General features: G+C 36.0%; 2 protein-coding genes across 3 annotated transcripts; one reads left to right on the forward strand and one right to left on the reverse strand.

Moving 5' to 3' along the window:
- Positions 1-2,979: 2,979 nt before the first annotated feature.
- On the reverse strand, positions 2,980-3,653 carry LOC121774154 (B3 domain-containing protein At4g34400-like). 2 transcript variants are annotated; one of them, XM_042171069.1, is made up of 2 exons: positions 3,541-3,653; positions 2,980-3,407 (listed from the first exon to the last, which is right to left on the reverse strand). In XM_042171069.1, the coding sequence occupies exons 1-2, from the start codon at positions 3,601-3,603 to the stop codon at positions 2,988-2,990; spliced, it is 483 nt and encodes a 160-aa protein (XP_042027003.1). In that variant the 5' UTR covers positions 3,604-3,653; the 3' UTR covers positions 2,980-2,987. The 2 variants fall into 2 exon arrangements, with proteins under 2 accessions (XP_042027003.1, XP_042027002.1); XM_042171068.1 differs by having other exon boundaries at positions 3,508-3,646.
- A 9,418-nt stretch (positions 3,654-13,071) lies between these two features.
- On the forward strand, positions 13,072-13,859 carry LOC121773596 (uncharacterized protein At5g65660-like). The gene is made up of 2 exons (XM_042170486.1): positions 13,072-13,412; positions 13,521-13,859. Exons 1-2 carry the CDS (start codon positions 13,188-13,190, stop codon positions 13,689-13,691), a joined length of 396 nt encoding a protein of 131 aa, XP_042026420.1. The 5' UTR covers positions 13,072-13,187; the 3' UTR covers positions 13,692-13,859.
- Positions 13,860-15,818: the final 1,959 nt, after the last annotated feature.

Below are 15,818 nucleotides of genomic sequence, written 5' to 3' on the forward strand. Positions count from 1 at the left end.
TGTGTTTTTTTTTTGAATTCTAAGTTGTATTTTTTTATGTTGTAAGTTTATTTTATTTTTAATGAAGTGTGTTTTTATTAATTGAATTTGTTGGAAATAAAAATAAAAAATGAAATTGAATGAATAGTAATTTAAGGGACGGTTAAGGGACAAATAAGAGATGGAGGGTTGCAGGTTCCGTCCCTTAGTTAAGAGATGGAGTAAAAAAAGTACAGTGGGAGCTCATGAATAGTAATTTAAGGGACGATTAAGGGACGGATAAGTGACAGCGTTGCGGATGACCTAATTCTATGAAATTATGCCCATGCAATAAGGCATATTCTTGAGAATAATCATTAATTGTTGGCCTCTAGCATTTGTACGCACCTCTCCAACTAAAAATATTATCTCTTTTTAGTATAATTTTGGAGCAACCATCAAAATTAAATCAATTTTTAAATATGGAAACTTTTAAATAAATACTCCCTCCGTTCATGAAAAATTGACCTATTCTATTTTCTACACTCGTTTTAAAAAAATGGTAATAAATTATTAAAGTGGAGAGAGAGTAAAGTACGAAAAAGAATAATGTAGAGAAGTCTCATGTCTATATTATTCTCTCTATTACTTTTCTTTCTTTTCACTTTAACTATTTATTATTATTTTTCAAAACGATGGATAAAAATGGAATATGTCAATTTTTCAGGGACGGAGGGAGTACTATCTTACATGGAGTATCATTTAAATGTGGACTTCACAATCCACTAATACTACTTCCACCATCTTTTCCCTTTCTCTCTCTTATATTTTATCAATTGCGCATTAGAACTCACGCCATTTATAATTTTATTTTATTTAATTATTTTTGTTTTAGACAAAGGTAGTATAAAAGAACTTTTCCTCTTAAAACTATGGACAAAAAGAGGTTGGGTAATTACATTTTTCATACAAAATGTTTTAACTTTGTTTCAATTTAGCACAAAAAGTATTAAGTTTACATATTTCATACTAAAAGTTACATTAGTGTTTTAAATTAATACATCTGTTTAATATTTTAAACACCGTTAGTTAGTTTATAATTTGTCCAACTTATCATCCTAATAAAAGAATAATTATAGATTTAATACAATTAATCACTCTAAAAAATAATAGTCAATATCAATTCTTCCATCAATTGATCGTGGTTTAAAAAAATTTGTCTCTCAATATACTCTATTTTTATTGTATTCTTTATAGAACTCAATATAAAATAAGTCCACATTTCATCTTTACAAAATGGCTAATTTGAGCTTCAAACAGTCAATAAGTCAATATTTAATTTTTTTCAAAAAAATTCAATATCTTTTTAGTTGTATTCTCCATTGTTGTATGAGAAAGCTTCGACAATAAAATGCAATTCGCTAATTTGATGGTGAAGAGTGGTGAATTTTTTTCTATGTGTTTTTCATTTTGTGAGTAATAAAAATAATTGTGTTTGAAATAATTAATGGAAAGTTTTAGTTTTAAACTTTTTGTACAAATTTGAAACATTGATAAAAATTTTTGTATGTATGATATAATTGGAAGTAACAGTGTTAGTATGGACTAAATAGAATGTATTAATTTAAAGCACTAATGTAACTTTTTGTATGAAATATGTAAACTTAATACTTTTGTACTAAATTGAAACAAATGTAAAACATTTTATATGAAACATTTAATTACTCCGAAGAGGTTACTTTTTTCTTTTATTTTAAGCTATTTCTTTATTCGTTTTTTAATACAACCTCCCTCACTTAAGATGTCCATGTTCTTGAGTGACATGAAATTTTAGGAGAAAGTGTTAGGTAGAATAAATAGAGAGAAAAAAGTAGTTGAATATTTTAATGGGAGAGAGGGTAGAGGAATTTATTTTTAAATACAGAAAGTGGGCATGCTAAACTGTAGGCAGGTCGAGAGGGTTGGGCTTGTTGCCTGGAAAATCGTACTATCCCAAATTGAGGAGAAAAAATGTGATGATAATGGGATTATTATCTCTCACAAATTGCTCAAGCCTCAATTTGTTTTCTCATAATGATATCTTCAAAGCTTATAATCTTTTACAAAAATAAATTGCTCCCAAAAATAATCTTCAACACCTAGCAACATGTCATTTACAAAATAACTTATAAAGTTCTAAAAACACTTCAACGATAAACTTAGGTAAATAAACACGGTCTTGATAAGTTATAACATATCAAAGTAGACAACCATATTTTGGTGGGAATGAAACTGTCAGCATGACCTCAATTGGGTCTACAAAATGTGACAATGAAAGACAGGTGCTTGGCATTAGTGAGTTGAAAAGTGATTGAAGTCTCAGCTTTGAGATTATTTTCTCTAACAAATTTTGGCCAACCTTTTTTAATTAAAATTCTATCATGACATTTCAACACTCCCACATTCCATTCTTGATTTTCCACCCAAAGAGTAGCATCCAGTCTTAATTTTTTATGCTTTTCCATGTGTGCATTCCAAAACTTTCGTGGCATACGCTGCACCGTATCAGTTAATCAATGACTAAACCAACCATTTTGCACTCTTTCTATATATGTATATAGGGAGTGGTTTCCTTGATCACTTTGTTAAAATTATGAATTGAAATTCATAATCAATTTACTTATATATCAATTGGCATCATAACATATTAGCTTCTAATAGAGTCAGGAACTTATATTAAGAATCAACGAAGTAACTGACATGTTTTGTGATGCCAACTGATATTAATGTATTTGCGAGCTAATATGATTATGTGTTTTAACTCGAAGAAGTGTCCTAAAATGAACCATACATATATAAGGAGTACAAATCAAAGCTTACCTCACACCCCTTCTTCAAGTATCCCTTGGTTAGCACCAGTGGCGGATCCAGGATCCGGAAATGGAGGGGGCGGAATATATAATATTAGCTTGGTTTAGTGCGGACATGGCTATTTTTTTGGTTATTCGGGGCGACGCCGGAGGCAAACGGAGGGGGCGGACATGGTAAAATTACATCCCGATAAGGGAAAAATAGTCGCACGGAGGGGGCGACCGCCCCCTCCTGCCCCCCCTAGATCCGCCACTGGTTAGCACAATGGTGAAATTAGGGTTTTTGTTGATATCTTCCACTTGTCTTGGATGGACCTCATGTATTGGAACATTAGTACCTGCAGATTGACCTCTTTTTGCACAACCATTTGGTGAGAATACGTTGACACAAAACAAGGAATTCCCAAGATAGCAAAATGTGAGAAAATCAGCATCTTCTAGAGAATTATCTTCCACAAAATTAGGCCAACCCTTTTGGAAAAACCAACAATCCTTCACTTTGCACACATCAACTTTCCAAGATGCAACATGTGGCCTTTCCAACGTGCACGTTGTCGGAATATTCCCAGCAAATTTGGTGATAAAATCTGGTGGAATTCTCTATTATATATGCAAAAAAGGGGAAATCAAATATTTGATTTAATAATCAAACAAGAGTATGTGAAAAACAACAACAATAACAACAAAGGCAATAACTAACCATCAATTCGGAACTTAGAGCAGAGGTGTAAACCTTGAAAAACTCTGGTAAATCATCAGTGGCATTTGACATCTTTCTGGAACCACCTTTCTTCATTCCCTTTAATTTTTCTTTAACCTTTTAATTAATGTGCATTACTATTTGCCTCTTCGGATTCTCAATTAGGTGGAGCAATATTTCTATTTAACCGATTCAAGAGAGAGAATGTGCCATTAGTAAAAAAATACTTTTTTTACAAAGCTAATATTAAATCTATTTTTTAACGAAATTTAATATTCACGCTTTCTAGCATTTTCACAACTATACAATAAGAAGATTAAGTCAAATTAGTTGAGCAATGAGAGATTATATTTTACGGTGAGAATCTATAACCTCTTGTAAAGTTGTACTAGTTCTCTATACGACGGCCCATTTAAAAGGCCATTAATTCGTAAACAGGCTTCATGAAATCATTGGGCCTTAATAAATCGTACCTTGCCATCATAGGCCCAAACAGTTTTTTTTTCCTTTTATTTTGTACCTATTCTTTATTTGTTTTTTATTTTGTAACTATTTTCGGAGTCAATAAATTAGGTCGTTCGGAAAGTTGGATCTGAAAATTCAGTTGAATTCTCCTCCACCTATCAAGTTCAATGTGTGAAACTTACCATTGCAATTTTATCCGCATTTATTGCGATGATTTCAGAATCAACAAGCATGTCCCCCAAAACTGTCAACCCCAGATTCAAGACACAATATTATTGTAAGATTATATTTATCAAGGGACCAATTACTCGAACATACAAGCTCTTCAACTTCAATATTTAATTTATTTCTCTCTTCATTTCACCATGTTCTTGCCAGCTCAATTACAGCTATTTTTTTATTGTGTATTAATGATCAATACTACTCCTACCTAGCCACAATCTTATAATTATTTTGTTATTTTTAGTAAAGCTAAATAAATTAAAACAATTTCATTATCGTGAAAGTTTAAAGTTATATAGAAAGATATAATAGTTGGAGAGAAAGAAGAAAGTTATAAAGTGTGTTGAAATATACCAAAATTGGCTTCTACTAATATAAAATTACACATTATTGGTATACTCTGTGTTAATTTTTTGGTTAGAATATAAGAGCATCTCCAGTAAGACTGGACGTCAAATAGCCCTCATATAGCCTTCACACTGCCACATCATCAGCACTACAATTCTCCTGCCACATCAGCTTGCCACATCAACTGGAAATCAAATAGCCCTCACATAGCCTTCACACTACCTATCCACATCACTAATAACAATTATATAATTTAATTTACACTCGTATCAACATACGAAATTTAATTTACGAGACAAATACGGAAAATTCGAATAATAATATTAAAACTTAAAAAGTATATTAATTTTTAAAAAAAAGTACAATAATTTTAAAAAAGTACAAAAATTAAAAAGTACATTAATTTAAAAAGTAAAACAAAATCACTCCTCGCCGCCGTCCTCGTCTCCGTCGTCGCCCAGCGCTTCTTCACAGTCGTCGTCGCCGCCTCCGTCGCCACCTACGCCGCTGCTATTCCCGCCGGTGTCCCTCCTCATCGCCTCCAATTCTTCACGCTGGCTCTGGAGCAATACACGAAGAAAATCCTTCACCTCGGGTCCACCGCCGCTTGGAAGTCGGCTAAGGTCTTCACCATTTGAGCGCGCGTTTGTTGGCGCGCGAAGAATTTGAGCTCTTCGGTAGACCTGCCGAGGGGGGATGTCGAATGGCCCCCCTGGGAACTCGGGGTGCCCCTCCTCGCAACCTGTTGCGCCCGCCTTTGGCCAACCGGGCGAGGTCGGCGACCGAACGAACGAGGAGTCGGGACCTCCTGGGCCGTCTCGAGGAGGTCTGTCGAACCACCGCTGCTGCCGCTATAATCTCGGGTATAGTTCAGTTTCTGCCTCTTCGGCCAGCCAGCGTCGACGCCTGCCCGGAATTTCTCCGACTCGTTGAGCACAACGTAGCAGTTCCAGTAGGTGAACTCATAGTACTTCTTCTGCGGATCGGGGTAGGCTCTCTCCGCAATCCTCCTGCAGTCTTCCTCTGTTTGGCCACTGGTCTGCATGCGGAGGGCGTTGGCGTACAAACCCGAAAATTGAGAGACGCCAGACCTGATTCGGTCCCAGCACTTCCGGACCTCCTCCCATGTGCACGGTCTCCCTTCAGGGCAAAATGCCCTGTAGGCTGCGGCTATCTTGGCCCACAAGTTGACGATCCTCTGGTTGTTCGAAACGAGAGGATCGTCGTAGACACTCACCCACGCCTTGGCAACCGCAACGTTCTCCGCGTCCGTCCACTTCCTCCGGCCCCGGATTTCGGCCTCCGGCTGCGACGACTCGCCGACCTTCTTGGCCTTGCCCTTCTTCTTACCCCGCCCTACTCCCTGGCTTTGAATGAGAGTTTCCGGAACCTCGTTCATATCAAAACCCAAGTCCGCTAAGGAGAAGGTCTCCGTATACTGTGCATCCGTTGGGGTCGATGTGTGTGAAGAACCGGTGGAAAAATCAAAAGTCGGCCGATAGGCGTTGTCCCCCTCGTGCGTCCCCTGCGCCGGGGGAATCATCTGCTGCGCCGGTGGAATCATCTGCTGCGCCGGTGGCTGCATCCCGGGTGCCCACCCCGGCATCATCTGCATAGGGGGCTGCATGCCGGGTGCCCACCCCGGCATCATCTGCTGCCACGGGTACATGTTGTAGTACCCGGTCATCGGAGGCCAACCACCTCCCCCAGGAGCCGGGGAAGTATGGGACCCTACCCCGGGAGTCGGGGGCGTTTAAGACCCTACACCGGGAGGCGGGGGAGTCTGAGACCATCCCCCCGGGAGTCACTGGAGTACCTTCGTAGTTGTTCTCCATTGCTCGTTATTGATCTTGAACAGAAAGTAAGGTAGAGAGAGTACTCGTTAAAACAAGTGGTGCGAATGAAAATGACGTTCAAAGCGCGTATATATAGTGTTTTCAAAAGAAAAAAAATAAAAAATAAAATCTAACGCCGGTTTGACGCCGATCCGGGACCCACAATGGCGCCGTGAGGATCGGCGTCGGAACCGGCGTCATCGCGCGAATCGGCATGGCCACGCCAATTTTGACGCCGATTTCGCCGACGCCGGTTCCAATGGTTCGGCGTCAGAACCGGCGTCGGCGAAAAATCGGCGTCGCGATTTTGACGCCGACATTGGAGATGCTCTAAAGGAGACATATGTCTCCATCCCATTGGACATAATTTGAAGAGACCTCAATTATTTTTATATTTTTTCCAAAATTGAAATGCCTCTGATAAACAATTAAACATGGTTTAACAACTATACTATATTTGCCGATTTCACATGAATATTTGGGCTCACATGTCCCCTTACAACTTATTTTCTTGTCTTATAGTACTACTAGTATTCTTCTGGAATCGTACACCTTTGTGATCCACATTTTTTGTGAAAATGTACTATTTGTTTTGTCATCTATCAAGCTAAAATTTAAGCTAGATGTAAAGTGACATAAAATGACGAAATCGACCTTATATAAGAAAAAAAATTGTAGAACTAAGTTGAGGTTGCAATCGATAAATATGAAAATTAGAAAGGTTTTATGTATACTAGAGCTATGCACAGTATATTTTTAAAACATTAATTTTAAATTAATTAAATAAAATTAGAATGAATATTAACAAGTAACAATTTTAGTTATATGAGAATAAAAAATCTATACAAATCAACATTGAAGCATAATAAATTTGAAACAAATTACATAATATTATGTTTAAACATTAAATCATGGAGTAGGAAGATAAAAATCTATCACAATAAAGAATTAAACACAATGGATAATTACTCATCATTTTTAAAACTTCTTTATACACTACATTAACTTTAAAATTAAAATCAATCTCATCATTATAAACTAAAACCTTCAATTCTTCACAATCGTCACTCTTCAACATAACTTATAGGTAAAATAACTCGTTTGTCATCTTTAAAGCTGCCCGCCTCACCTAAAACTACAATAAAATAAGGAACAAAATCAATTTGCAATGCACAAAATCAATATGTATTAAAACGATCATCTGTAGAGCAAAGCATAAGATGAGACCCATGAAAGTACACAATCGAACAATTCACACCACATGCATTCGATGAAAGGACAAAAAATATCTAACACATGGCAGAATATGAGTGAAAATTATGAAGCAATTCTCCTTGAAGACCATGCTTTTTGCTGAACAACATGATATAGAATATGCTCTATGGCAATTGTATTATAGGAGGATTGAGGAGCTGAGGGCCATCTTTGCTGCAGCGGCTTCGGCAGGATCACCTGCACCCCAAAATGGTAAAGGTACACTCCGTGCTGTACCTGATCGACTTACAAAGATCCGAACTCAGTTTAAGACCTTCTTCTCTGAGGCTACTGGATTTTATCATGATTTGATGTTGAAGATAAGATCTAAGTATGGCCTCCCATTGGGATATTCTTCTGATGATCCAGAAAATCAGATCCTAATGTCAAAAGATGTAAATAAATCTTCATAGGGGAAAAAATGCTTGATGTCATGTCATCGCTGTCTGATCTATTTGGGTGAGTAAAACCTCCCACTCACTCCACTTAATCACACATGACATAATAAAACCTCTCACTCACTCCACTTAATCATACATTTAATGACCTTTAAATTATATATATTTAATTTAATATAATTTTATAAATTAAATGGCAATCTTGTAAATTTCTCCAAAACTCTCCTTTTATATATTGTATAGATTGGAGGTCATTACCCATCTTACATTATACAATAATATAATATCCAATAAACACCAATTCTTTAAAAATACTGTAATTAAACATTATTTAAGTACTACTATTATAAGTTTTTCTCTATTGTAAGCCGTCAATAATGAGGAATATTGGAGCTAGTTTTGAAGCATGCTTACATTTGGGGTGGAGGTTAATTAAGCATCCTCCATTCATTTTTTTTCCTTTTAATTACTTGAAAATTTTCAACTATAGCATTCTTTGTAGGAATATTTCTGAATTTAGCTCCTTTAACATGGCAATCTATAAGGAGTTGGATAATTGCTTGATATCACACTTTAATCTATATATTTGAATTGATTTAAAATACAATATTCTCCAACCGAGTTTGTTACTATTTTCCTTTTTTTTAGCAAAATCTCAGATTTATTTAATAGATGCCCTGCACTCTAGAATTTGGTGGAGGAGACTGCTAATTGACAAGCGAATGAGAGAAAACAACGTTTTAAAATCATCAGATGATAACATTTTTTGTTTTGAGACCACATTCGAAAATTTTATTATTTTTTTATTTAACTCTTATAAGAATCATAAGATTGTTTTATTCTCTGATTCATAAGTTTTTGGACATGTTAGCCATCGATCTTCATCGTACCCATCTAGCGAAATAAGTGTTTTAAAAAAAATTAGTACGTTGTAATTTCTAATTGGGGTCCATTAATCCAAATAGGATATATATTTAATTTTTAAATTTAATTTACATTATTTCAGTTAAAAACGTTTATATGTGGGGTTTGGTAGTCCAAAATTAGTGTGTACTACTATAAATCTTAAATTTCTGATGGAGTGATCAATTTAAATTATAATTCTTTACTACTCCATATAATTAATATTTTTAGAATTTTATAATAAAAATAATGGATATAGTAAAAGAATAAAATAAATAAAAGTACATCACTTGTACTGCAGATACATAATGTCCCTAAACTTTAAGTCGAATTGGACCCATTTTATTATTATGTATATTATTTTACGGCAGTGAAATATAGGAATATTCGTGATAAATTTCACATAATTTATAAATTAATTTGGAAAAATATATTACTCTTATTTCTAATTTAAGATTAAGATTAAGATTAAGATTAAGGAAAAACGTGTTTGGTACGGCATTCCCATTGAAGTCTTTGCAATTGGCTAAGCATACCTCTATTTCATTATAATAAAGTAAATAAATAGACGACAAGAATAGCCGCTGCACTGTCGAATTATAACCAACTCTAAAAATTTAATAAATATAATACACTAATTATTTATATAATTGCACAGCTAAGAAAGCACTACATTACTATTAATAAAGTTAGATTCCGTACAAGTTACCATTGTGAATATATAAATACATCTATATCTTACTCCCTTAAAATAATCATATGTATACGAAAAATATGAGTCTCAGTTTAGTCTAAAATCATAGAATCGGTATGAAATATGAATAGACTCCAAAAGAAAAGAGGATTATAGTGGAAATCAAGTTTTAAGCTCAAAAACATGTAGAGTGGCCCTATTAACCTAATCCAAATTTTTATCTTTTTAAATTGACATGGTTATCGATTTGTCTTGAATTATTATTTTATACTATGACCTAAACCAAATTAATCATAACAAAAGATGTCGAGTAATTTGATGATGATGAAAGTGGCGTTGCATCTCCAAGATTTAATGATTCGAATATATATTAATTTGGTATTTTAAAAAAAGAAAATAAAATGGGAAAAGTATAGGTGACGAAAGGCGAGTAGGTCGGGTGGAGGTGGAGGTGGTGGTGGTGGGCCACTTCACCATCTCAATAAACTGCAAAGTGAAATTGGAAGAAAGTGGAAAACATTATGTTTCTTGTTTCTTTTATTTTCAATCTTATGAAATTCTCGAGGAAGATTCAAAAATTGTACTATTATTTTTTTAAATTTATGTTCCAAACTTGGAGCTTAATGTCACTAGTTATTGTCACTACTCACTAGTGAATCCACTTAGTGATTACAGAGATTTTCAAGAAGAAAATGATATAAAGAAGGGAAAGACCAATGACTTAAACAGTAATTTTCACGAGTTGTGCATAAATGCTTTGAAATTATATGGTACGTAATCAATAACAGAAAATTCATTGCAAAATTGAATTTGACCTCTATTTACTTAGATTGTATCCATCAAATTATTGATATTTAAAATTCGACAGAGTGAAAATTGAAATGACAAAATAAAAAAAATCCCATTAATTTTTATTTGAAATCACTCTAATTGCGAGATATAGCTAGAGCCAGTAAGAACGTTCTTTATTTGAATTTAATCCATAAGAATTACTAGTAAAATATTAATTGCATGTCTTGATTTTTTTATTATCAAACACTAAAGTCGAGATTGATGGCAACTATTCATCATTCTCCAGCAGAGATATTTTCAGTTTTGGCCTTCAGGTGCCCCAAGGGTCACAACAAAAGTAGTCTGATTCAATTTGTCCCTTGTAATATTTCTTACAACTTTCATCACATACTATATATATTTAAAATGATAATCATATTTATGGTGATAATCTAATAGCCTATCATTTTATGGGTTAAAAATATCATATTTACTAAAAATAATATTTATATACTATAAAATGATATATATATATAAGTTATTATATAATAACACCCTTATATATATATTCAAAGTAAAAAAATTCAAGTACGATTTGTACGAGGAAAATGAGATATAATCTATTCAGCAAAGTGATAGGCTCGAGATCCATGTTCATCTAATCAAATGATGGGAGGATTGTACGAATAATTTTTTTATGGACAAGTGGGATTCAAGATTGACTATTCCTTGTCAGCATAAGATTGAAATTATTTTTTTTTAATAATATACCTCTAGAGTTATAAATTGAGTTAATTAACAACTAGGATCATATATGTGATTCGTATACTAAATTTAGGTATTTTATTAGGAAGACAACATTGAGAGAATTCTAGTGGTTGAAGACCTTTTATGATCTGTAATGTGTAAACAAATGAGTATATAGACCAAATTTCATTGCTCTTCTTTTCCTCAAGTACAAAATACTACTATATTTTAATAAAACCGCGACTAAAGTTTAAATTTACTTTGTTTTATAATTATATTATACTCATATTTTTAATAATTGAATAGAGATTTTTAAAAGTTAAACGGGTTTTAAATAAAATGCAATACACAAGAACACATGGGCGGGCGGCCGCAATTAGCATATTAATAACTAATTAATAGTAATAATTAGTTTGGGGTTAATCGATAGTTATTTGGGAATTAAGTATGAGTTAAAATAGTTATTAATAATAAGAATTATGGATTATGGTAATCTTTGATTCATGGTATTAATTTTCATTTAGAAATCATAACTGTAATTTAATTAGGACGAATATGCTTCTTCCAAATGTGATTTGCCAGCCTTGCAAATATGATGTACCTTCCAAATGTGACTTACATTCCATACATAATTTGCAAGCCATCACATGATGCATTTGCAATAACATAGAAAAAAAACTCTTTACCCCTAGAAATTACTCCCTCCGTCAGATGACCCATTCCTTGGGCGGCACGAGAATTTATGCAACTTTGTTTTGTGTGTGAAGCGAAGTGAATAAAGTCAGAGAGAGAATAAAGTAGAGAGAAAAGTAGTTTCATTTTTAATAATGGGTCATCCTGGTTATGACAAACTAAAAAGAAAAGTGAGTCATCTTCAATGGGACAGAGGGAGTACTAAGTATAGCTGCCATCCATTAATGAATGAATGAATGTATACTCACAATTTCCTAGTTCATGTACTTTTATTCGTTCTATTATAAATGAATGTATAATCACAATTTCTCTAGTTTTCATATACTTTTATTCGTTCTATTATAATGAATGTGTAATTAAATTTCTCTAGTTTTCATATACTTTTATTCATTCTATTATAAATCTTTTTAAAAATTTCCTACTTAAATTGAATTATTTACATTTCAAAATAATTACTCTATTTTATTTTATTATCTCTTTACTTTTCAATTTTATTTTCTGTCCATTTAAGTTAACTCTCTAAACATCATTTAATTCTCTCTTTATTTTTCTATTTTATTCTCTTTCTATTTAACTTTTTAAACATTAATTATATTCTATCTTCACTTTTCTACTTTATTTTCTAACAATTTATATCTTCAAACATCAATTTTATAAAATTTCATATCTACAATAAATGTCTCAATTATGACGTGACAAGATAGTAAGTGATTAATATTATTACGCTATCAAACAATAAACAAAGGTAAGCACTAGCAAACCGTAAAGCGTAGGCGCAAAAAGAGCTATTAAAACAAAATCTAAAAATTTTCACACTTGCTTTTACCCAAATTCTCTCGCACAAAACAAGCAAATCAAACGCCGCTTTCATGTCCACCCATTGCTTGCACATTACAATGGGCCCTCCCCAAAAACCTAAAAATATGTACAAAGAGAAAACTAAATTTCTTCAAATATCTTACATTAGTGCATTCAGATGCATGATGCATTCCATCTAATAAATTTTAATCAAAAATTGATGAGTCTTGATTAGAATAATGAATACACCTAGATATAGATAATTTTTTTATATATGAAACATAATTATATGTTCAATTGAAAAAAGAGAATTAGTGAAATTGATAGGTACCAAACTTGAGTGGGGCAAGGCAAGTAGCAGCAGCAGCAGCCAGCCCCAATTAATTTCCGTACCCCAAAATGTACCTCAATATTTATAAATAAGGGCATCCCTCTCCCATTTCTCCCACACATCGTTTCCTTCTCTCTCATTCCATTCCACCCATAGCTGCTTTGCACCTCGAATGAGGGGAGTGGTGAGTTCATCAACTCATACAATCACACAATTAGAGCATGGACAGTCCATACCACGGTGGTGCGCCAGTTACCAGCCACGGCGGAGCTTCACGCCCTTCCCTAGGGTTCCCTCTCGGCACCGCTCTCTTACTGGTCGTCATTTTCAGCCTCAGCGGCATCTTCTCCTGCTGCTACCACTGGGACAAACTCCGCCGCACTCTCTCTCTCGATTCCGCCGACATCGAGGCCGACGCTGATCTCAAGCCGAAACCCCCAAACACGGTACACATTTGATTGAATCTCAAATTGGTGCAATCGGATTGTCGCTACTTCAATTCAACCTAAATTTGGATCGATTTGAGTTTAATTTGTTGATTTCGTGAATTTCAGGATTTGAATCGCAAGGAGAATCAGAGCTTGCCTGTGATAATGCCGGGAGATAATGTTCCGAAATTCATAGCATTACCGTGCCCTTGCCAGCCGCCGCGGCAGGGCAGCGTCGTGCTGGAGGTGGAGAAGCCGCCGGCGAAGCCGCCGCATATCGCCGTGCCGTTCTACTGAAGTAAGGGCCGCCGCGATCGAATTCAATCCATTCCTTAGTGTATAGATTTTTAGAGTTCGATTAAATTTATATAAGGACCTTTTACCCCTTTTTTTGCTGCTCTTTCTTTCGTTATTTTGATGGAACTTTTTCGTTAAGTTTATGAATATAACATTTTTACACATGAATTTTTTTATCATTCAAGAATTAAAAATAAAAACAAATGATTTTTAGGTATAAACTTATAATTTCCGGAAATTGTGAAAAACCTTGTTTCTAGACTCGGAATTACTGCCTCAAGTATACATATTATAATAATCCCAGAATTTTAATTAATCTTACTTAATTATGTTGACTAAGAAATTAAGAATTAATTATGTAACAATGGCGCTAGTAAGTTTTTATTGCAATTGTCTGATAATTCCTTCCAAAAAACCATTTGTCTGGCTTAATCATACGCACATGACCTTAATTGTCTTATGTTTATGATACGAGTCCTTTAGTTTAGATATATTTTATCTTTCATATCTTTTGTTTACTTATCTTTTGATTCATAGTATCTTTTCGTATCTTGTTTTCTTGTTCCCTAAGCTAGTATTCTAGTATTATAAATAGGGCTATGTTGTTATCGTTTTATTCATTCAATCAATATATGAAATTATCATTCTTTTGGCTCAATTGAGTAGCAAATAAGAAACATCTCCTAAGATTGCCGACGAGGTTGATCTCGCGCTCAACCGCCCCTTTTTGCCGTCCAGGTCACGACCCTACGTTGGGCGCTCGACAACGACGACATCTCGTTTCTTGATTTTGCGTGGAAATCGACATTAAGGATTTAGGTCCTTAACAACTGGTGCTTTAATTGAGAGCTGACCCTCCCACCATCCGAACCGAAGCTACACCGCTGCCCGACGGAAAACATTCCGCGCACAACAACTGCTTTGGTTGTCGAGTCTCGTCTGTCCGCAGAGCTCTAGCCGCAGGACAACACTACTTCTGCAACGCCGACGGGAAGGATTCCCGCGTGCCGCGTCGAAGTCAGACGCTCATCATCCACCACAGCCACGCCTCAGTCCGTCAACATGTCATACAACTACGCCGGCTATCGCTGTCGTCAATACGACTTCCCTCAGGCCACACAGCTATTCCGTCCGTACCAGCCGGCCGAACCTCACCGTGTAACCAGTTGGGACCCTCCGAGCAGCCGGGTGGAAGTACTCCGTCCGCCGTCGTGGCCTGATCTAGAATCACCGTACGTCTCACACCACTTGGATCCACTTGATCGTCGCCCGCGGCCGAGATACCAGCCCATCGGGTACCGCGATCGCGCGCAAGACGCTTGGCCCCGACACCGAGGTGGCTACATCGAGAGGGGTGGCCACCTATCTGATGACGGAGATCATCAGACCCAATTAGGGTTTGATCGCTACTCGACAACCGCAACGCAACGGCACCGCCCAACGTGCTGGGACCCACCGGCGCAACAGAAAGACCGCGACTACCCAATCGTTGACCGGCCCCGACGCTCGGAGACGTGCTGGGACCGACCTCACCCTCGGGAGGAGGTGAGAGCGCGAGTCCAGCCCGCCTCCCACCAGCCCCGCTACTCCACCGAAAAGCCAACGCGGGACCTGTACAGTCAGCCCGCACGTGTGGCCAGTCAAACTCCGGAGCAGCCACGCTTGCCGCTAATACGGGTCTCCCAGGTGGAGAAGTCAGAACGGTCCAGGTTGGGTCTCTGCTGGCACTGTCTCGAGAAATGGGTGATGGGACATGTGTGTAAACAACACATTCTCTATTATGCGGATGATGGGGAGGAGTTTGAGGAGAACATTCAAGATGAGAATTTAGCCGAAGAGAAAACTGATAATACTCCCATGATAGTATTCGGTGATGATGTTCCCAATGACATTACCGATGTTCACAATGATGGCGCTCCTCTTGATGTTCCAAACAACGAGTCCCCTGGAGAGTTCGTCAAGAACAAATGGATTGTCAAGAACGACAATGAGTCACCGCAAGTGCTCGTTAGGGTATATGATGAGAAGATTGGTGAAAAGGAGGATGGTTCTATTGGTGAAGTGAAGGTCATAGCATCATTTAATGTTGCTCGAGAGTCACCCCATGATGTTCAAACTTGTTGGGGT

The sequence above is a fragment of the Salvia splendens genome, chromosome 17 (genome assembly GCF_004379255.2).
Source record: "Salvia splendens isolate huo1 chromosome 17, SspV2, whole genome shotgun sequence".
NCBI lineage: Eukaryota > Viridiplantae > Streptophyta > Magnoliopsida > Lamiales > Lamiaceae > Salvia > Salvia splendens.

Excerpts from the sequence above, each read along its gene's own strand:
- LOC121774154 (XM_042171068.1), bottom strand. The coding sequence starts at position 3,603 with ATGAAGAAAGGTGGTTCCAGAAAGATGTCAAATGCCACTGATGATTTA. Across the intron at positions 3,408-3,507 it reads CTCTAAGTTCCGAATTGATG|AGAATTCCACCAGATTTTAT; the intron begins GTTAGTTATTGC and ends CATATATAATAG.
- LOC121773596 (XM_042170486.1), top strand. The coding sequence starts at position 13,188 with ATGGACAGTCCATACCACGGTGGTGCGCCAGTTACCAGCCACGGCGGA. Across the intron at positions 13,413-13,520 it reads AGCCGAAACCCCCAAACACG|GATTTGAATCGCAAGGAGAA; the intron begins GTACACATTTGA and ends CGTGAATTTCAG.